At 34.1% G+C, this 22,069-nt stretch overlaps 3 protein-coding genes across 3 annotated transcripts; 2 read left to right on the plus strand and 1 right to left on the minus strand.

The window, feature by feature from the left end:
* Positions 1-11,538: 11,538 nt before the first annotated feature.
* Positions 11,539-15,060, plus strand: LOC124920695 (DNA polymerase delta subunit 3). Its single transcript, XM_047461249.1, has 8 exons — positions 11,539-11,761; positions 11,957-12,012; positions 12,096-12,220; positions 12,679-12,835; positions 13,299-13,717; positions 13,811-14,308; positions 14,404-14,512; positions 14,650-15,060. Exons 1-8 carry the CDS (start codon positions 11,693-11,695, stop codon positions 14,792-14,794), a joined length of 1,578 nt encoding a protein of 525 aa, XP_047317205.1. The 5' UTR covers positions 11,539-11,692; the 3' UTR covers positions 14,795-15,060.
* A 2,812-nt stretch (positions 15,061-17,872) lies between these two features.
* Positions 17,873-19,627, plus strand: LOC124920072 (protein GRAVITROPIC IN THE LIGHT 1-like). The gene has a single exon (XM_047460473.1). The coding sequence runs from the start codon at positions 18,127-18,129 to the stop codon at positions 19,456-19,458; it is 1,332 nt and encodes a 443-aa protein (XP_047316429.1). The 5' UTR covers positions 17,873-18,126; the 3' UTR covers positions 19,459-19,627.
* Positions 19,628-20,001: 374 nt separating this feature from the next.
* On the minus strand, positions 20,002-21,526 carry LOC124921059 (putative pentatricopeptide repeat-containing protein At1g53330). The gene has a single exon (XM_047461661.1). The coding sequence runs from the start codon at positions 21,468-21,470 to the stop codon at positions 20,037-20,039; it is 1,434 nt and encodes a 477-aa protein (XP_047317617.1). The 5' UTR covers positions 21,471-21,526; the 3' UTR covers positions 20,002-20,036.
* Positions 21,527-22,069: the final 543 nt, after the last annotated feature.

Genomic DNA, 22,069 nt, shown 5'->3' on the forward strand with positions numbered 1-22,069 from the left:
AGAACCGCCCAGTTTATCAGATAGAGTAAACCGACCGGCTACTTGGTGCATGCACCAAATAACCGCATCGGGATGAACAACTGATACCTGACCGGTTCGGAAGCAAGCTACCCTAGATTATTTGAATTTCAAACAGAAGAGGAATAGTTATCAGAGGTTAAAGGTATCTGTTCTACAACATTGCCTTTTCAGAGTAAACCTGGTCGCGCCTAAAAAGACGTGAAGATCTTTTGATATCTTTCACAGTTCAGGCCTATGACCGACACCTAGAACTGCAAAACTGCCTATTTCATGCAAAATTTCTTATCCTGCGGTTAATACATATCATCTCATTTAATGCCTGGATAATAGGATAGCCCCTAAACTAGTATTTAAGGGAAGCACATATTCACTCAAACACTCACAAAACAAAACACTCTTTCCATCACTAAGGCAAAAATGTCTCAGTTCACAAACATTCTCCAAGTCGATTTTGAATCTTGCTCCGATACCGAACACTATGAGGTGTATCGGATGATCAAGCAACTGGAAGATACTGGCCTCCAGTATTTTCTGGATGACAAGCAAACAATCTACCCTGAATCCGTCTTGGAATTTTACTATAACGCCAGGGTATTCCGGGGGACACCCCACTTTGATACCCACATCCAATCAAAGGTTGGGGGTATAATCTTCGATTTCACCGAGCAGGACTTCGCTCGGTGCTTCGGCCTGCCCAAGCAAGGGATCACAGACCTCAACCCTCCGGCCGATATTAAGGTTGAGGTCTCCCTCTCCCTTGCCCGGTCGGATGAGCCTGTTGATGATCATGGCTCTAAATCTCTCTTGAGGGCTGAGTATCAGCTCCTCAACGATGTAATAGGAAGGGGCATCTTTGGAAGAGATGTCACCAACACCTATTGCGCGGCAATTTTCAACATGATGGCGGCCATCATCACCAGAACGCCGGTCAACTAGTCTAGGGTACTGTTTGACGTCCTTATTTGGATAATCGGCACCCGGTCAGTGGCTTTCGTTCCCCAGGTAAGCCGACTTTTTGAGGAGCTTGGAGTCCCAACCTGTCCCGGCGAAGGTTTGAACCATGCTCAGGTGTTCACCAAAGAAGTAACCGATTCATTCTACGATCGGTTTGAGAGAGAGTGGAGGAGGAGGAACTTCAACCTCCCTCAAGAATTCAATCCCCGCGCCCGCTAAGTTACTCCTTCCTGCATCCGGTCGTTTTGCTTCATGCACCGGATGTATTCTTAACCAACTCAAGTTTGATCATATCGGCTTCATCCATGTTTCTTTCGGCTTTGTTTGTATCTCTATTGATTTCATGTTTTCTTCGTCGCTCTTTAGGCCATTTTCGGCATTGTTTCTATTATCTTCAGTTTAAATCAAATTAATCTCGGTTATGTTTAAATGCATACCTAATTAAATAAGATAATGCCCAACCAACTGAATAATCAATATCTAACTAATCTGGTCAACTTCCAACTAACACTTACCTAGGACTTTGCAATCTGCCACTTCCCCATGCGCCTTGAAAAGGTAAAGATTCCTTTCCTTAATAAAACAAAACTGACCATCAATGCTCAGATTTTCCCTCCAAAACCGACCCTATATAAGGAGCCATACTCTACCCATTTCATCACATCCGAAAGCACAAGATCACATCTGATTCTCTTGAATCCCGTCTCTCTCTCAAATACCGAAATCATGCCGAGCAGAACTCTGGGAAACTTTCTTTGCATCGATTTCACCTCCTGCACGGACATAAGGGATTGCACTACTAAGGAGAAATTCATGTATGACTCTCTTGCCGAAACCGGTCTTCAACCGTTTCTTGAAGAGGCCGGTCCTATTCTTATAGATGATGTCAAGGCCTTCTTTCGAAGCGCCTGCATCAGGGAGAAGTATATCGTCTCTACTGTCAGAGACCATACGTTCTGGATCGACGAGGTTGAATTTGCCTCACTATTCGGTCTACCCACTGAAGGTTTCTCTGACTTTCCTCCTATTCAGGACCTTGCGGGATTTGAAACCGTGCAATACTTGTCGGCCAACCCCTCTCCGGTGGAACACTTTGGGCCAAAAACCCAACTTGCTAGTCACGGTCAGCTTCTGCTCGAAATCGTGACCCGGTCAATTCTGTGTCAATCACCTAATCAACGGTATTCCAGGAACACCTATAACATCATGACCAACATTCTTTGCAAATCGGCCATCAACTGGTCATCGGTCATTTGGGAAAACCTAAAGAATATGGTGCTGACCAAGAAAGGTCTCGGGTATGCACCGCATATCAGCAAGCTGATTCTTGGGTACCGACCAGAGTTCGGACCGGGCACACCGGCCTCCTCTTCAAATGTCCTCAACAGTGATTCGGCAAGAGAACGACTCTGGAGAATGTCGTTTGAATAGGCCATACTTTCCATTGCTTCTGTATGCCTATCTCTGTACCGAATCTTATAATCGGTTTTCTTTATCTGATGTCTCTTGGCTTTTAATATCATTTCGGTTTAAATGACAATGTCTTCTCAATTCTTTGAATATTTATCTAAGTAACTGATCTTCAAACTATGACCGCGTTCCTATCCGGCCTTATAAAATCTGTTTAAAACTTTTAACACTCTGATCAATCAAAATGTCTGGTTAGACTTAGAAACCGCTCAATCAATCGGCTTCTAAAGAAAAGAATGCGTCATCAATGACATACGCAAGGGATTTTGGAGGGAAATCTCCCGCTCAAACTTGCCGCCCATCTTTTCTTGTTTACCGCCCATAGTTTGGCGACTTTTCATTTTGGAGGAAAAATTCCCGCCCATTATTGATGGGACGGTTGGGTTTCCAAACCGCATCTATAAAAGGGACCTTCGGTCATTTTATCTCATTCTCACGCGAATCCACTTTCTCTCTCTAAGCTTTCTAACTCTTTTGAAACGGCTATCTGAAGCGGATATCTCTCTCAAACTCTTTAACATGGGTCGTGATTCGGCATTGTTCAAACTCTACTCTCAAGTGGATTTCGAGGAAATCCGGTTGAATGGGACGACCGAGGCGAAAGCAGTCACTGACCGGCTGATTAAAACCGGTCTGGGATATTTCCTAGGCGGTCCTCACGTCATTTACAAAGATGCGGTCGAAGAATTCTTCAACACCGCAACTATCGCCTATGACAAGATCACCGCAACTGTATGCGGTTCCCGAATAGAGCTCACAGAAGGATTGGTGGCCGAAAGCCTGCGTCTTTCAACAACCGGCCAGGATGCAACGGCAGAAATAGACCAGGACGTCTTTGACTCGGCTTGCTACATTCTATCAGCATCTAAAGAGCCGGTCAAAGCATCCGGGAGCAAGCAAATGCTAAGGCCAGAGTATATCCCGATATGTGACATTTTCACAAGGGCGATCCTGGCAAGGGGAGGAAACCTCAACAACCTCACAAGGGACAAAATCAAGATGTTAATCGGTCTGTTGGAGGGTAAAGAGGTCAACTGGGCAAGATCGGTGTTCAGCAACCTCATGGATATGGTGAAACCGGACTCAACCCGGTCGTGGGGATACGCCGTGCCCCTCGGGAAGATCTTCCTCCACTTGAATCTCAACATCGGTCCCGGCGTTGCGGTAGCAAAACGCTGCCTCATTAGATCAAAGCAATTCCTTCAAAGGAAACATCCGGCCCACAGCTCCACAGGTGGTCGAAAGAAGAAAGCCGCAAAGAAAGATGCCCCGGCCAAAGAAAAGACCGGAGGAAAAGGCAAAGAAAAGATAACCTTTGAAGATCCACCACAACAAACAGAAGATGAGGAGTGGGTCTCTGCCGAAACCGACACGGAGAGGACCGATGATAGAACGGTCAATGACGACGATCATTCGGCTCGGAGTCCAAACGATGTCGAACAAAACACCAATCCTGAAACCACCGGGGATAGAGAAGAGAGTGGTGAAGAAGAGGTTGATAAAGAAGCCAATGAAGGCTACAACACGGAAAGGGAGGAGGCCGAAGAAGCAGAGGCCGATAGATTAGCCCAGAAAATCTTTCAGGGCATTGAAAAGCGAGGCGAGGACGTTGTAGAGCTATACTTGGAGTGGCATGAGCACCGGTTCAGTACAACATATAAAGAAATCCTACCGGGCTTCACGCAAAAGGAATGCATCGACAGATTGGAGGAAGTAGAGGACCTGATGTTGCGCCTCACAAAATCCAACACAATTCAAGAGGTACAGAGCCGAACCTGTCTCCTGATACCGAGGATCCAACTTCGGAAACTAAGAAAGCGCATCCGGAAAATTAAGGAAGAGTACATCGAGAAGGGATCGGTGGACACCGTAGCGCCGCGGGTGTTAACACGGCTTGCAAAAGGCAAAATGGAAATACTTCAAGAAATCGAGCGGCTGGAAGCGATTTGCAACCAAAAGCAAGTACCGGTCTATACTGCTCCGGTAATCGAAAAATTTCCAGTTAACTGTCCAACACCTCCAAGGGAAGTTGAGGTACCGATATTGGAAGTTGAGGTACCGATATTGGAAGTTGAGGTACCGATCTTGGAGGAAACGGAACCAATCTTGGAGGATGCGGCACAATTAGAACTTCCAAATGAAAATGCTGCACCGATAGATTCCAGTGACAAAGCCGATCCTGATCCTACCGAGCAATCATCTCCCCCACCACCGGAAGTCACCGCTTCAGACCCTCCTAAAGAATGGGCTGCTAAAGAATGGGTGGAGGACCGACTTCAGAAGCTTGAAGCATCAATATCGGAACGGATCGATGACCGCGTACAAGAACACGACGTGTCCAAGCTTCAACCATTCAAGGATAGATGCAACAACATAATTGATTCGGCCATGAAGTTCACCGACGTGACAAAGCAGCTGCTAGATCAACATCAAGCACGTCTCTCAGAACTCGGCGCCGGACTGTGGGAAGAGGCCGGTGAGCGCGAAAAATGTGTTCAGCGAACCGCAACTCTGGAGGATGTGACCTCCCACTTAAAGAAGGATTTCGAACGGGTTGACACGACAATTAACCGGGTCTCAGAACTCGAAAAGACAAACGAGAGTCTCGTGGCCGAAGTAAAGGCACTTACCGAACAGATGGCCGAAATTCTAAAGGCTAAGGAGAACGCGGACGCCGCGGCTATAGAGGCGGATGCTCAAGTGGCTAAAAGGGTCCAGGATGCACTGGATGCCGAAGTTAGCAAAGATAAAGAGGCGCCGCGATCGTCTCAACTAACCGAAGCGGAAGTGGAAGCCGCACGAATTAAAAGAGGACAGGCCCTGTTCCCAGGGTTTGCCGATAAAGTAGCCGCTCTAGCAGCAGAGGATGCTGAACGGTTGGAAAGGGAGAGACGAAGGCTGGAAGCCTTTGCAAAGGAAAACGAGAAGAAGAAGAAGAAGGCGACCGCCTCCGCCTCAGCACCGAAAAAGAGACAGAGGGAGGCCCCTAAGAAAGTTCAGATTGCCGAACTGCTCAGAGAAGTCTCTGAACCGGTCATCCCGAGCACATCGCAGCAAACCGACCAAGTCGAGGACGAAGTCGAAGAACAGCTGCGGTCCCGGTCTAAAAGGCGACGTTCTTCCGAACCGACCAGGCAACAACAACCAAAGAAAAAGAAGAGTGCCTATGATTTCACGGACTCCGAATAGGGACTATCCTTCTTATTGGCCTTCGTATTTCTATATATTTTGTCTTTTCCGGTCATCTATATATAAATATACAAAGCTATTTTTGAATCCGGCCTTACTTTGCATTTCTGCTTAATTTTGATAATTTTAAATAAAATAATCAAAAAGGGAGAAATTGTTAGATAAAAGATAAAGACTCTTCCAAAACCTTTCTCAAAACTTTCTCTCAAATTTTTCGAAAAATTCTCTAAGTCTTTTTCAAAAAACCGGACAAACAAAAACAACCGGCCTACGGTTGCAAACTTACATGATTTTGATAATTTTAAATAAAATAATCAAAAAGGGAGAAATTGTTAGATAAATTCAGACCGGTTCAAATAAACCTAACTTAAATAAACTTTCCATGCAGGAACAAGGAACCGGACCGGATGAACAAGAGAACCGACTAAAGAAACCTAACCGGTCAAGCTACCAAACCGATCAAGAGTATTCGGAACGTGACCGCACAAAGGAAGGAACGGCCAAAGCTCAAAACCGGAACCATCAAACAGCCGATCATCCACAAGACAAGAATAACCGGAAGAAGTCCGGTTACATCACTACCAAAGACATTCGGCCAAGTCAAATGACCGACCAGTACAAGAAGACATTTCAGGTATCTGTTGAGAATGATACCAAAGGAACAGACTGAATACTTCCATATCCATGCAAGTCTGAGGAAAGCCTGTAGGCTGCAGAAGACAGTACTACCGGATCCTTCTACTTCAGGATAAGCCAGAAAGGAAATCTTCCAAGTACAGACAACTGTCCAAATAGACAGTGCCTATATCAAGTAAAAGACAAACCCGGCAGGTCTGTCTTACAAACCGAAAGAACAGACCGGCAGGTCTGAGACATAAGGCCAGGTCTGAGCTTGACCATCAGGTCTGAGGAAACGACCGCAGGTCTGAACCTCTGAAACACTGAATCACTGCACTTCTGCTCAGCCAATCAGATTCAAGGAAGTGAAATATGACCGTTGGCATATTTCACCTATAAAAGGAGGTAGTTGCAGAAGAGTAAATGTGGGACAAGCAACTGAAGTGAAAAAGCAACAAACAGTGAGACATCAAGCTAGACAAGTGAAGCGTTGAGAGCATTTACTACAAGTGATAAAACTGTGTTATTCTAAGAAAGCCTAAGTGCTAAATTCTAAGTGTGTTACAATTTCGGTGTGAATTGTAAGAGTATTATCGAGCAGGAAATAAGTCTCGATCGGATTGTATTTGTATTCCTTAGTGAATATCCTTCTCGCGGTTTCGAGAGGAAGGGGTGACGTAGGAGTTTTATCTCCGAACATCCATAAAATCTGTTGTGTTATTTACTTTCTGCCGGCTTCATTATATAACCGACTTTATACTAACCATACCGAATATCCAGACTACCGAAACCGACCCACCATTTCCAAATCTCCATCATCCGAAACCGACTGTGCCTATCATACAAGCGTGCCGCTTCAACCTGAAAGCAAACCTCTTCCGCGCTTGAACCTAGTTCAAGGGTTTGTGACAGGTTGTGTAGTATTGAAACCCCGGTGTTAATCTCTAACCGGATTAACCACCACCCTACGAGTGAGAACCGCTAACCGGTCCAACCCCCGGTCCACCAGCGGCGATCTAGATCCTAACAATAAGTCTTTGGGTAGTTGTTGATAAGTTTGGATTGACGCGTCTGATATGGCAAGCCTAAATATTTGGGTTATCATCCCAATTATTTTTTAGTAAACTATCTAGTTGAAGAAAAATCATGAACTTTCAACGATCGTAATCGTCTTATGCGTATAATTAATAATGTTATTAATATAATGCTTTATGAGATTCGTTTCGAAAAATTAGTAGAGTCCATAGTAGAGTTAATCGTTTTTCTAGAGGTCTTAATAGCTTAATAACTTATTAAGTAACGTTTTTTATTTTATTTTTATTTTCATGTCATTTTTCATCTTGTCATGTTTAAACGATTTTTATCATTTTTAATATTAACAAATTATAATTTAAAATAATAAAAATAATTTAAAATTATAACAAATTTATCTAAAATATTACTCACCACAACTCAAAACTTATAAAAAAATATAATTAATATTAATAATAAAATATAAGTTAGAAGCTTGAGTAGCATTATATAAACTATCATTTAGCCCGTGCATTTGCACGATTAATACTATAAAAAAACGGGAAAACAAATTATGGATAACATTTTTAATTTTATTTTTAATCGTTTTAAATTTATGGGTGTGTCAACCCACAATCCGACTCAAGTATCAATTTACTCAACATCATCATATATATATAGATTAGTTATTTAAAAAGTTGAACTTATATTAATATTAAAACGTCCCACGTTTATCAGATTTGGTGTTGAATTTAAAATATAAAGTCTTTGTAGCCTAGTTGGTTAAAGAGTTGTACTTGTTTTGTTAGGTTGCAAGTTTGAAACATACCTCCAGCATTTTTAATTTTATTTTTAACCGTTTTAAATTTAAAGGCGGGTCAACCCACAATCCGACCCAAGTATCCAAATTAACCACAGCTCTCGACCCAGCAATCCGGACACTTTAAAAATTAAGCATCATTATATATATATAGATATTATATATATTATTAAGATTAAAAAACAATAAAATTTATTTTTTTTTAGTATAAATGAAACTTTTTTAAAAAAATTTATTGTTTTTTCAAAATAATAAACTCATTCACTTTAAAACTAATATTTTTAATATTCTTTTTCCAGTTTTTTTAAATTTTTTTATTTTTTATTTCATTTTTTTATTCAATATTTAATTTAATAATATTATAAATTAAATAATCAATATTTAAAAAGGATCAAACAAATAATTAATTATACAATATAATATAAAAAATCATTAAAATAAAACTATTTAACCTTTTATTTAAATTTTTGAAAATTTATGTATTATATTATTAGTTTTTTATTTATTTATTTTTATATAACAAATATTAATTATTAAAAAACTGTTATATTATTATTTGAAAATAATATATAAAAAATAATATTAATAATTCGATAATTTAATAAAAACAATCAAATAATAAATTTTTATTATATTTAATAATAAAATTAATTTTCAAATAAAAAATATTTAAGTTTTAATTATATTAATTATTTTATAAATAATATTAAATCTTTATTTTAAAAATATTTAATAAAATAAAGTTAAAAAATATTTATTAATGAGTTTAAAATATTAATATTATTTTTAATATTTTTTATTATTTATAATAAACAAATATTAATTAATATTGTTTTTAATAAAAACAGTTATATTATTATTTTAAAATAATTTAATTTAATATAAAATAAAATATAATAAAAATTATTATTTGAAAATAAATTTAAGATATTGTATAAATATTTTATTAAAAATAATAAAATATTTTATTTTATTAAAAATAATAAAATATTTTATTTATTATATATAATTTGAAATATTTAAGATTATATATATTGACTCTATCTTAACTCAATCTTGCTAATTCTTTATGCATATTACACATGAATCTTAACATTTTTTTTATTAACTTTGCTATTTTTTTCATTTATTTATTAAATATTTAATTTAATAATATTATAAATTAAATAATAAATATCTAAACATTTAACTTTAGTATATTGTGAATATTTGAAATAATAAGAATTCACATATATATAAATCTAAGTACTCTAAAACATATATTATTAATATAAAAAAAAACAAATATTAATTAATAATATAATATAAAAATTAATAATACAATATAAAAAGATTATTAAAATAAACTATTTAACCTTTTATTTAAAATTTTGAAAATGCATTTATTAAATTATTAATAATTAGTTTTTTTTATTTATTTTTATAAAACAAATATTAATTAATAATTATTAAAAAACTGTTATATTATTATTTTAAAATAATATATAAAAAAATAATTTGATTATTTAATTATTTCATAAAAACAATCAAATAATAAATTATTATTATTATATTTAATAATAAAAATATTTTTAAAATAAAAATATTTAATTATATTAATTATTTTATAAATAATATATCAAATATTTATTTTAAAAATATTTTAAAAAATAATTTCAAAAAGTATTTATTTATGATTTTAAAATATTAATATAATTTTTAATATAATTTATTATTTATAATAAACAAATATTAATTAATGTTATATTATTATTTTAAGATAATTTAATTTAATTTAATATAAAATAAAATATAATAAAAATTATTATCTATATCTAACAATAAATTTAAGATATTGTATAAATATTTGATTAAAAATAATAAAATCTTTTAATTATTATATTAAATAATAAAATTATTTTTAAATTAAATAAAAATATTTAATATTTAATTGTGTTAATTATATTATTTATTTATTAGTTTAAAATAGTAATATAATTTTTAATATTTTTTATTATTTATAATAAAAAAATATTAATTAATATTTTTTAATAAAAAATGTTATATTATTATTTTGAAACAATTTAAATTAATATAAAATAAAATATAATAAAAATTATTATAAAATAAATTTAAGATATTGTATAAATATTTGGTTGAAAATAATAAAATGATTATATTTAAGAAATATATATTTATTAATATTTAAAATTTATAAAATATATATATTGTTAATGAATATTGAATCGATTGAATCTTGAAAGATTATCTTGGTGAATAATTGTTAATGGAGGATTTTATTATAAGTGAACTTTAAAAAAAATTATATATTATTAATATATACTTATAAAATATAGAATATAAATAAGAATTTTTAAAAATATATTATTAATATATAATATTAATTATAAAAAACTGTTATATTATTATATTAAAATAATATATAAAAAATAATATTAATAATTTGAATATTTAATAAAAATAATATTAATATAATTTTTAATATTGTTTTATTATTTATAAGAAACAAATATTAATTAATATTTTTTAATAATAACTGTAATATTATTATTTTGAAATAATTTAATTTAAAATAAAATAAAAATAATTTCACTTAATTAAAAAAATTTAAGTAAATTTATATTAGATAATATAGTAAATTTATTATGTAAATGTTACAACAAAACCATTTGTTTTATAATATCAAAATTTAAAAACACTCATATAATTATAATATTTTATTTTTAATTTTAAAATGTAATCTAAAATAAATAAAAAATATTTTTAAGCATTAAATGTGACTGAAATCTAAAAAAAATTAAGATGTACCCAAAAAAATAATAATAAAAAAAATCATTAAAAACAATATAGTTAAAATTATAATAAAATTTATCTAAACTATCTTATATCTTACTAATGAAAACTCTAAAATTATAATTCATATTAATAAAAAATAAAGTAATTACTATTTTTTTAAAATAATAAATTCACTAACATTAAAATGAATGCATTGTTAAATATTTTTTTTAAATATTTTTTTTTTCCAAAATTTTAATTAATTTTTCTTTAATATTTAATTTAATAATATTTAATAAAACAATATAAATAATTTTTATTATATAATAATACTATAAATTAACTAATAAATATTTATAAACCATTTAAAACATATACTAAATTGTTTTAAAATAATAATTTTGTTTTTATTTAATCATTGTTTATTTTTTAACATAAAAATTAAAATAACACATTTTAAACTAATTATAAAACATAATATTCAATATTAATTATTTAATGAATGTTTAAATATTAAAACAAAATACTTAATATATTTAATACTATTTTTTTTTTTGTCTTTTTAAATATTAATTATTTTATAAATATAGAATATTTAGGTTAAAGAATATCAATTATCACTTAAAAGTGCAAAGTAAAAAAATGATTTGATATTGTCTAGAAGAGATTAAAAGGGGATAAGAAAAAGCGAAAAAGAATACACCAAAATTCAGTGGCGGGAATTTGATTGCTCTTTGGGCGGGTAAACGCAGAATAGCGATTAGAGCCGCCGTACACTTCTTCGGCTTAACCTCCTCTAGGCTTTTACGATCCCAGCCGGTCCACTCTCACAAAATGGCGGAAGTCGAAACCCTAGGCATCCTTGAAGAGATTCAATCCCTCATCTCCGACAAACTTCAAGTGGTAGATTCTTCAAATTCCTATGTTTTTATCTTTACAAACCCTACATTAAGTTATCTTTACGATGCGATTGATTGTGGAAATATCCCTTCTTTTCCCAATTCCATGTTTCTGAACTGATCATTATCCCAATCCTTAATTCCATTCTTTTGCTTTCACTCTTCCAACTTAGGCTAAGCATAATTTTCATCTCCTCAGGTTTCTTATAAGTGGCTGAGCCGTAACTTCTTACTGTCATCAAATACTGCTAAGAAGTACAATCCCTTACCCTCTATGTTTTTATAGCTTTTCTTTGCACTTGTTTCTGTATCTGAGAGTTGTTTTTTGTTTGAGAAAGGTTGCTCCAAGATTTTGTAGAAAAGAACGAAGATGGGTTTGAAGCAGTGTATGCTTTATCTGGTCTGCTGAAGAAGAACACTTCTGAATACCATGTTAAGCTTGTCCCTGGGCATAAACTTTCAGGTCTGAAGATCTTTCTGTGCATCCACATAATTTTTGTTCATTCCATGTTCAGAACAATCACTATATGTTTAACTTCTACTCCTGTTATTCTTTAGACTTGTTCCTTCCATCTTGAACTATTATGCCTGTTTATCATGATATCTTTATGAATTTGATCGGTTGTACTGATAAAATATTTGATTTGACAATACAATTTTGATCAAATTTATAGTTCTGGTAGTGTCATCCATGTTTTCATTGCTTTAACTCATTGTTATCACAGCATTAGTAAATATTGGAGTTGATCGTTCCTTGTAAATTTCTTTGAGGGAGTAATGCTTGTTTTATTGTATTCAATTGAGGTTGTGGTGCAGTTATGATTTTGTAACTAGCAAGGGACTAATTGTTCTTCAAAAAGCCAATAGAAAATAAGACAAAAGATACAAAGTTTGGTTAATTTATCTTCTTCCCATATGCAGAGGCCAAGCACGAATTTGAGAACTGTTCAGTTCAAGTTTATAGCGTGCAAGCTTGTCTTCCAAAAGATGCAGCATCTCTTTGGAATAATGAATTTATACAGGCAGAGGAACTTTACAGACAGCCCCCTGATATTGACAATTGCTTGAGAGATAATAGGTAATTCCGTTTGGTGCTTGATTTGTAGCAATATTTCTTAGTTTGTTGCTAAACTTTTGCCAATATTATTCTAAAGTAGGCTACTGAACCCAATAGCTCCTTGTAACTCTTAATGTGCTCCTTGTACCTCTTAATGTACTAACTACATTGCAGAATATTTTTTAAGACAGAATTTGTAGTATATGTTAGATATGGTTGTCCACAGTCTTACCAATTGGCCCATTCCTGATTTGGAATCCTTGTGTTTCCGAAGGTGATTTCACATGGATCCATATCCAGATGAGATACCTGGCAGAAAAGAAAAGTGTTTCCAAATGGATCAATAACTCACTGAAAAAGTTAAATTAATCTTCAAAGCAAGCCATTTCATAGGGGGAAAATGATAGAGAAGCTAAATTGAGTCTATTTTTTAATCTTTGCACCAATCTTGTTTGTGTTATATTTACCATTTCTTATCTATCAGGTTCTGTGCAATTTCAAATCCTTTTGTCAAACGCATTTTTAAAGGAGACTCCAGTACCATTTCTCCCCAATCCCAAAAATCTGGACTCCCTGGGCTACCTCTAAATGGTTTAGCAAAAAAAACCTCAATTCCTCCAGAGTCTTCTCTACAAAAGTCTCATCAATCAATCCCCTTAGACAATGTCAAAGCTATAAAAACTGAAACTAATGCTAAAGATGGTGTTCATGAGCAAGCTGGCAAGCCACCCTCAGACAAAGTGAAGGCTGCCCCAGTGCATCATGAGAAACCAAAAGATAAGAGTAATAAAACAACATCCGGAAATGGAACCTCATTGGCAAATATGTGGGGTCGTGCTTCTGCAAAAACAAAGTCAAGTTCAATCATGGAAGAAACTAAAACTTCCGTCACAAATTTAAGTGGTATGTTACCATTTTGTCCCCTTTTGAAGTTTCAAAAGAACCATTCTATTTTGTCCCCTTTTGAATTTTTGTGTTAATTGTCAATGCATGCAGAATCTGATGCTCATGCTCATGAAACGTCTGAATCAAAAAGTGACGAGGATGATTGTGATGTTAACTTCAGAAGAACTTCAAAGGGTGATTCTAGAAGGAAGAGGAGAGTTGTATGTGATTTCTCAGATGATGAGAACGACAACAACGAAGATGCAATCAGTTTAGCATCTCCAGATCCTCCTAGAGGGAAGTCCTTGCAAGACGTAGTACCAGACACAAAAACCTCAATTCCTGATAAGAGCAGCTTGAACTTACACAAGCAGAAAATGGAAGGATCTACTATAAAAAAAGAAGAAACAGTGGGAGACATCAAGTCAATCAAACCATCAGTTGCGAAAAGGAACAAAGAACTAGAGAATGCTTCTTCAGATAAGATGCAGGGTCATATACCTGAAATTAGTTCAAAAACAAATAATAAAGGAACTGATGCTGCTTCTACCTCTTCACCTAAAAGAAGGAAAGTTCTCAAAACAAGAATAGATGAACGGGGGAGAGAAGGTATAGTATATATTTGAAGTGTTTATGTAGACTTATTTAGACTTATAAGTTGGTTTGTTGATATTATTATGTACCAAAAAATGATTTATGTGCAGTAACTGAGGTTGTCTGGGAGGGTGAAGATGGAGGGAAGAAAGATGATGATAAGGGTTCATCAAAGAATGCAGAGGACAGTAAGACAGTCAGTACTACTACTTCTGAAAGGTATAATACCTGATATGACCTTGCATTATTAGCGTCTCTCAGTCTCCCTGTCATGGGTTCGAGCCTGTCAGGCGGTTAAGTGTGTTTTCGGGAGTTAATATATGTCATTATTTTTGTCTTTTCTCCTAACAACTCAGGCCGCCAGCAGCAGCAGCAGCAGTCACAAAGAAGTCACCAGCTGTAAAACCCAATGCCACAAGTTCCAAGGCAGGGCTGAAGAAAGGAGGAAATGCAAAGGATCCTAAACAAGGAAATATTATGTCATTCTTCAAGAAGGCTTAAAATGAAAGCAAATTCTTCCCAATTTCATCCTCTTGTGTGGTTTTCATTTCATTTTATTACCTTTTGTTTGTGTTTATCCTCAGATTATCACAAAAGGGTTGTTCTGTTTTCTTTACGACTAGGGTTTATTCTACGATGGCTATCATTAGTGTGATTCATGAACTGGCATATAAATGTTATGCAAATCATTCCCATCACTAGGTGGTGAGAACTTCTGACCTAAAGTTAAATGCACTACTGGAAATAGAAACATTTCATTAATAATAATGCATGTGAAGGTATAGTTAATTGCTATTATTTAATCATTTTCTAAAAATTGAAGTTTTTCATTATTTTGAAACCATTCTATGTATATTGCCCAAGTAATAGAATCGAGTAAAATAATTTAATAATTAAGAAATATATAAGTATTTGTTGGCATGGGAAATTTGATGAAATGACCTTAAAAAAGATTTAAATGCCCTAAATTAAATTTTGCTGGTGATTATTAAAAAAAATTTTTGACGAAAATACCCCTTAGCGTAACGTGTGAAAGGGCAGGATCGCGAACGTGAAATTTGTGAAATTATCTCAGTTGCATAACGTGAAAGGCACTATCGTCACGCGAAGGACACGGTAATTCTGGACTTGTCATATATTTTTTCTTCGCGAGACAATCATGCCCTTCGCGTTACGCGATAGGGTTGATGGGTTAATTTCATCAAAATATGTTTTTTCTTCGCGAGACAATCGTACCCTTCGCGTTACGCGACAGAGTTGATGGGTTAATTTCATCAAAATATTTAGAAGTAATCGTTTACTTAATTAAACCACGCATTTAAGGGATTTTTTAAGATAATTTCGTCGCATTTCCCAGCATGAAGCTTGCTGTGTTTGATAAAAAATAATAAAAATGATTATGAGGGTGATTAAGACTAATCACCCTTTTCAATTCTATTAATTAATATCTATCGTGTTTTAGTCGCACGCTACGTTGGGATTTTTATACGCGTTTTTTCTCTCCTCATTTCTTAATTCTTATTTATCTCTTTCTCTCTCTATAATGTATACTGAATTTTTGAATCGCTAGAGTTTCTCGTTCTTTGATCGCTAATTTGAGGATGATATAGAGCTAATTTGATTCTCCGATAACTGATCATGATCATGATCAGGAGCTGAATGATCTGAATCGAATCGAAACACAGACATTGAAGAGATCGAGTTCGAAGTTTGTAGAGCTCTGGTACGTGATTATTTTCTGCAAATTCGCCTGATGAATATTGTTCTTCCGTTCACTCGCATTGTCAATCTGCTATCAATAACTTCTTATTGAAAGATTTTGGAATCAATTCATTCATACAGATAACGGTCCGAGTTAGGTCATCGTTAGTAGCCATTAGAGGTGAATTGCTGTTTCTTGAGATTCGACGAACTACTGAATCGATAAGTCTTCTTCATCTTCTACAGGTAATTAATTCATTCTTTTATTCTTATTTATTTTACTCATATTTCATTTCATCTGGTTTGATAATTTTTGAAATCCCTAACTAGTAAAAAATTCAAACAATAACTTAGAGTCAAATTTTACTTAGAAGAGACAATCCAGCTGTGGTTTATTTATTGCAGTTGTTGAGTTATGATGTAAATTGATTTTGATATTTATAGTATTTTCTTAATTCAAAAACAATTTAATATTAAAACTAAAATTGACATATGAATAGTTTAAAATAAATAATATTACATCTAATGCTAAAAATAGGGTGTGAAGGAGATTGGCCCTTAGCTGTAAGTGGCTCCAATCTCTATGATTTTTTTAAAATAATTAAAATTTGGTACATGTGATCTCTGATTAATCTTAGTATTTATAAATTGTAAGCAGAAAATATGCTCATAAAGTGGGATCCACTTCTTGTAATGTGTACCAACATTGCATTTTTTCTTGTTTAATATAAGAACATATTTTATATAATAATATATTTCTAGATGGAATCCATGTTGGTGTAATAAACAATTAACAGCTTTTGATTATAATAGAGTAAACATAAAGATAGTAAGGAAGGTTACTATAATGTCTATTCAGACTATTCTTCTTCTTATTCTTCTTTTTTACTATTTGAGAATATGTCTGTTCATACACAAAGTAGTTAAACTTTAGAATATGTAATTAATTTATTGTTATGATGGCTTCAATAACTTGAACACAATTTTTAAAAGGGATTTTTGTAATTCTATTATTTCAACTTGATAAACACACTAATTATATGTGTTTATCATATAGACAACTCTAGAAATTCCAAACATTCTAGACAACGGAAAAAGTCGTTTAATAGGGCATCAACCATGGTAGAAATACAACGAGAGTACAAAGTCACGACACATATTCACTTATTCTCTCCTTTCTTACCAATTTCGTCATATGAGATCATCTTTCAAACCTATCATCCCTAAACCTTAGAAGTGTACACAATAGGACAATGGTCTATTTTCTCATGGGGAGGGGTCTAGGAGATAGATCACAATCATCATGATCATTCATAAGAAACATATATGTTGTTGGCCTCGAATCTTCGTATAAAATGAAAATGTCATCGATAGTTACAACAACTTTATTAAACCATCAACTAGATTCTCTCCTAACCAATTTCCTCGTTTAGTCAAACAAACCTCTCATATTATTGACAACAAAACATGTCGATGAGTTAGTAAAGATTTAGGACGAGCTCTCTTCTTTGAACAATGTCACAATTGTCCAAAGCAACTCCTCCCAGATAAATATGTTTCTTGTCTCTTGTACCTGATCTAATTTTCCTTCTTAAGGAAGTTTTTTCTAATTTTATAGTTGATCAATCAATGAAGCATGATATTTATATGCCTATTGCCTTGACTCTATCACAAACACTCATATGTACTGTTATGGGATGAATTTTAACTAAGGAAGGTTGATATTGAAATTATATGTTACTAAATTGACATTAAAAAATTCAATGACAGAGAAAGGAAGGAATTAAGAAATAATTACACTGATGATGTTGATTAAATATTATAAAATAATAATAACCTAGTATCCACTTGCTTGTTTTCTTTTTGTATTTCTCACTTTTTCTTTTCCTTCATACTTTTGAAAGAAAAGCAGTTTGAAAATCCCACTACCACCGCCACCTTGATCTAAGAGCCGTTGCTTTATCTATTATCCTCTTTTTACTGAACCATGTCCAACGTTTGATCATATTACCGTTACAATTTTCATCTCCATTCTTAAGTAGTTTTCCACTTGTGGGTTCTTTTTGTCTTCTCCCATTGATCAGATCAAGATGGATATTCAATTGATCTGAACTTCTGAAGTCAAATTAGCCATGAGTTTCGCTGCTAAGGTTATGCGCGGCGTTCGTCAGGATCAATCAGGATCATTCGTAGATGGGATTCACAAAACGAAGTTCAAAGAAAAGGATATTAAACCGTCCAGCAAGTTCCATGAAGAAGAAATCTTTCATCAGCAAATAACAACCGAAGCATTTATGGCCAAATTGTTTGCTAGCATTTCATCTATAAAAGCATCATATGCTCAATTGCAGTTCTGTCAAACTCCTTACGATGTAGATGGGATTCAAGCAGCAGATCAGATGGTCGTATCAGAATTTAAGTATTTATCTGAATTGAAACAATGTCATTCAAAGAATCACCATCTCGACGATTCCACCTCTCCTGAAACCGCATTGCTGTTAGCTGACATTAAGGAACAGAAGTCTGTATTAAGAACATACGGGATAACACGACAGAAGCTGATTTCTCAACTCAGGCTTAAGGATTCGGAAATAACATTTCTTGAAGAGAAACTAGACGAAGCCAACAAAGAGAACAAGATGCTGGAGAAGAGATTGAACTCTAACGGTTCAATTTCTTCAATTCCCAGCACACTCCAGCTTTCTACATTGAATGTGAATCATTTCAGAAAGGTTCTTGATCAGACAGTAAAGCATATTAGGAGATTTGTCAGGTTAATGATCGGTGAAATGGAGATAATTGGGTGGGATTTAGATGCGGTCGCGACTGCAGTCCAACCCGGTATTACTTTCCGACAATCTACTCAGAAATGTTTTGCATTGGAATCGTTTGTCTGTCGTGAGATGTTTAACCAATTCAACTATCCAGGTTTCGCGGTTCATTTAGCGAAAACCACCACTGGCAGCAGACATAGGAAACAACATAAACTTTTCTTTGACAGGTTTAATGAATTGAAGTCTTTCAAGACAAAGAACTATCTATCTCAAAGGCCGAAATCTACATTTGCTAAATTCTGTTGTTCAAAGTATTTACAACTGATTCACCCGGAAATGGAGTCATCTCTTTTCGGTAACTTGAACCAGAGAAAGCTAGTAATTGGAGGCGAACATCATCCAGAAACTGCCTTCTTCGCGGCATTTAGCGAAATGGCGAAGAGGGTTTGGCTGTTGCATTGCCTGGCCTTCTCTTTTGAGCCTGAATTTGCCCCATCTATATTTCAAGTGGCTAAAGGGTGTCGGTTTTCTGACGTTTATATGCAATGCGTGAACGAAGAAGAACAGGCTTTTCTTTCGTCCATCTCATCGGAATCGAACCGGCCAGCACCAAAGGTTGGCTTCACGGTTGTTCCTGGTTTCAATGTTGGTAAGACTATTATACAGTGTCAAGTGTATCTGTGTTCATGATTTTGATTCAGACACTTTTAGAAGAAGCCATTGTATTGTAGTTTTCAGTTAACTTCTGCAATTTTTGTAAAAAGAAATTGGAATTATCCATGTGATATGATATTGGAGTTCAATATGAAGATATAAAATTATAAGGTAAATTATATATAATAGGGTACTTCTTAGCTTAGCATTTAGGTCCAATTCTCATCAATCTCTATAGGATTCTTGAAATATAGAATTCTTGAAACCTAAATTTGTGATAGAGAATTGAAACTAATTGGCTTAAAAGTTGAATCATTTCAATAATTGAAATTAAGAAATTTGTGTCTTGACTCTTGACTTGTAGTATTAAATTAATTTAATTTTCTATTGTAGATGTGACATTTGATTGTCTATTAGGGTCATCTATTTGTTTTAGAAGAATTTTCTTCACGCCAATAATGATATCAAACTTCATCATTAACAACTCTTTTTTATTATTTAATTGATCCACAATAATGTCATATCCACTACCTATTATATCATATTATTATTATACACACTAATTTTACATAACTCTTGTTTAAATTACATAATAATATAATAAAAACTACAACTTACTTGTAATCTTCTAATCTTGGTGTCAATAATACATCAACAAGCTTATTAGAAGAAGAAGAATTCAATTGCTTCTCATTCTTGCAAACAATTGGAACAACAGCAAACCATGTTAGAACATCTATAACATTTCCTTTCGCAAGTATTTCCACAACTTTCCCCAATAAATTCACATCCCCGCTGTCGCAAAGACATTCGATAAACTTTGTCACGCTCGGGGCGTAAGGCTTATATCCCTTGAAAATCATTTCATCGAGAATAAGCGCAGCTTCTTCAAGCTGCATCATCGCACAAAACCCACTAAAAAGAGTTCGATAAGTAACAATATCAGGCAAACATCTTTTTCTAGGCATATCCTTAAACACATCATTTGCTTCATTCCATCTCCCATCCTTCATAAGTCCACAAATAAGTGTGTTATAACTTACTGTATCCGCCCTTCTACCGAACTTATTTTCCATATCATCTATTACAGCAAACGCAGCCTTGAAATCCTTCTCGATACATAATCCATGGATGATCGAATTATAGGTTGCTGTGACGGGTGCACACCCGTAGATTTTCATTTCCTCGAGAAGAAATTTAACCTCTTTTCCACGACCCACTTTATAGAGTGAGCTGATTAAGGAAGTGTAAACAGAGGATTTCACACCATTCTTGCTTTTCAACATCTCATCTTTAAGTTTGAAAGCTAAACTCAATTTATCCATCTTACATAGAATCTTGACCAATGATGCATAGATATACCCATTTGGTTGAATCCTATAAACACTAACCATTTCCTTTTTCAACTTGAATGCTTCTTCAAAACAAGACATCTTACATAGTGCATTAATCAGAGTAGCAAAAGTCACCACATTCGGTTCAATTCCATTCCTTTTCATTTCATCAAACATCTTCCAAGCATTATCCAAATCATCGCAAGTAGAGAAAGCATTCATCATTATATTATAAGTACAGACATCGGGTTCACATAACTCTTTCATAGATAGAAACAATGACATCATTTGATCGAATTGTCGGCAGTCCAAGAGAGCATTCAAGAGTGTGTTAACAGACCTTAGAGTTTGATGGCAATGGAATGATGGTATTTGAAGAAAAACACGAATAGCTTGATCAGGGAGGGAAGCACGACCATAGAAGGATATGATGTTACAGAAGATGATCTCTTTAGGGACGAAACGGGTTTCATTGTGCATTCGTTGGACGATGTGATCCATCTCGTCGAACATTTTAGCGCGGCCGAGTATGTTGATGATGAGGTCGTAATTGCGGAGAGTGTAGCGGAAGGGCTTCGATTGTTGTTGATCATCTTCATTATTAGGGTATAGGAAGAGTTGGAGAGCAATCTTGGGATCTTTCTGAAGGCGGAGAAGAGAGGAGAGACGGAAAGAAGAGATGGGGATGATCCCTTTGACCTTGAGCAAACCCATTTTTCTTCTTTGGAAACTGTTAATCGGCGCAAAGGGGAGGGAGGGAGGCAGGGGAAGAGATGAATAGTGTAGAAAACTGGAATCCCGCCGGCGATTGGTAGATGGGCTGGCTGGCAGGCCCAACTAGCTATTAACCAACCCATTGAACTTCATCGGGGCTATTTACAATTATAATTAGTCCCGCATTTTTTTCTTTCTAATTCTCTATTGGGACTGTTTATCCTTGGTTCGGTTTGACCAAAGTAGAGATGTTATTAGTCTCCCATCTTTATCTTGACCGATTATATCTCGAAAACTAATAAAAATAATTAATATATAACAATAATAATGAGAAAGAAATATAATATACGATAAATGAGTTGGTTGGTCCTTTAATTATTATTTTGATGGCATATTTTTAATATATATAATTATTAAATCTCTTATATATATTATTTTTTATATTTATATATATTATGAAATCTCTTTTATATGTATATAGTTAAATTATTTGGATAACCTTCAAATTACTCACCATTTCCAATTACTCACCACTTTTGTTATATATATATATATATATATATATATATATATATATAAATAAATTTTTTTTAATAATT

This window comes from Impatiens glandulifera, chromosome 1 (assembly GCF_907164915.1).
Source record: "Impatiens glandulifera chromosome 1, dImpGla2.1, whole genome shotgun sequence".
NCBI classification, from domain to species: domain Eukaryota; kingdom Viridiplantae; phylum Streptophyta; class Magnoliopsida; order Ericales; family Balsaminaceae; genus Impatiens; species Impatiens glandulifera.

What these genes read in the sequence shown, in the direction of transcription:
- LOC124920695 (XM_047461249.1), top strand. Translation starts at nt 11,693, where the DNA reads ATGGCGGAAGTCGAAACCCTAGGCATCCTTGAAGAGATTCAATCCCTC. An exon ending in TCATCAAATACTGCTAAGAA is followed by an intron (nt 12,013 to 12,095) that starts GTACAATCCCTT and finishes TGTTTGAGAAAG; the next exon opens with GTTGCTCCAAGATTTTGTAG. An exon ending in AGTACTACTACTTCTGAAAG is followed by an intron (nt 14,513 to 14,649) that starts GTATAATACCTG and finishes CTAACAACTCAG; the next exon opens with GCCGCCAGCAGCAGCAGCAG.
- LOC124920072 (XM_047460473.1), top strand. Translation starts at nt 18,127, where the DNA reads ATGAGTTTCGCTGCTAAGGTTATGCGCGGCGTTCGTCAGGATCAATCA.
- LOC124921059 (XM_047461661.1), bottom strand. Translation starts at nt 21,470, where the DNA reads ATGGGTTTGCTCAAGGTCAAAGGGATCATCCCCATCTCTTCTTTCCGT.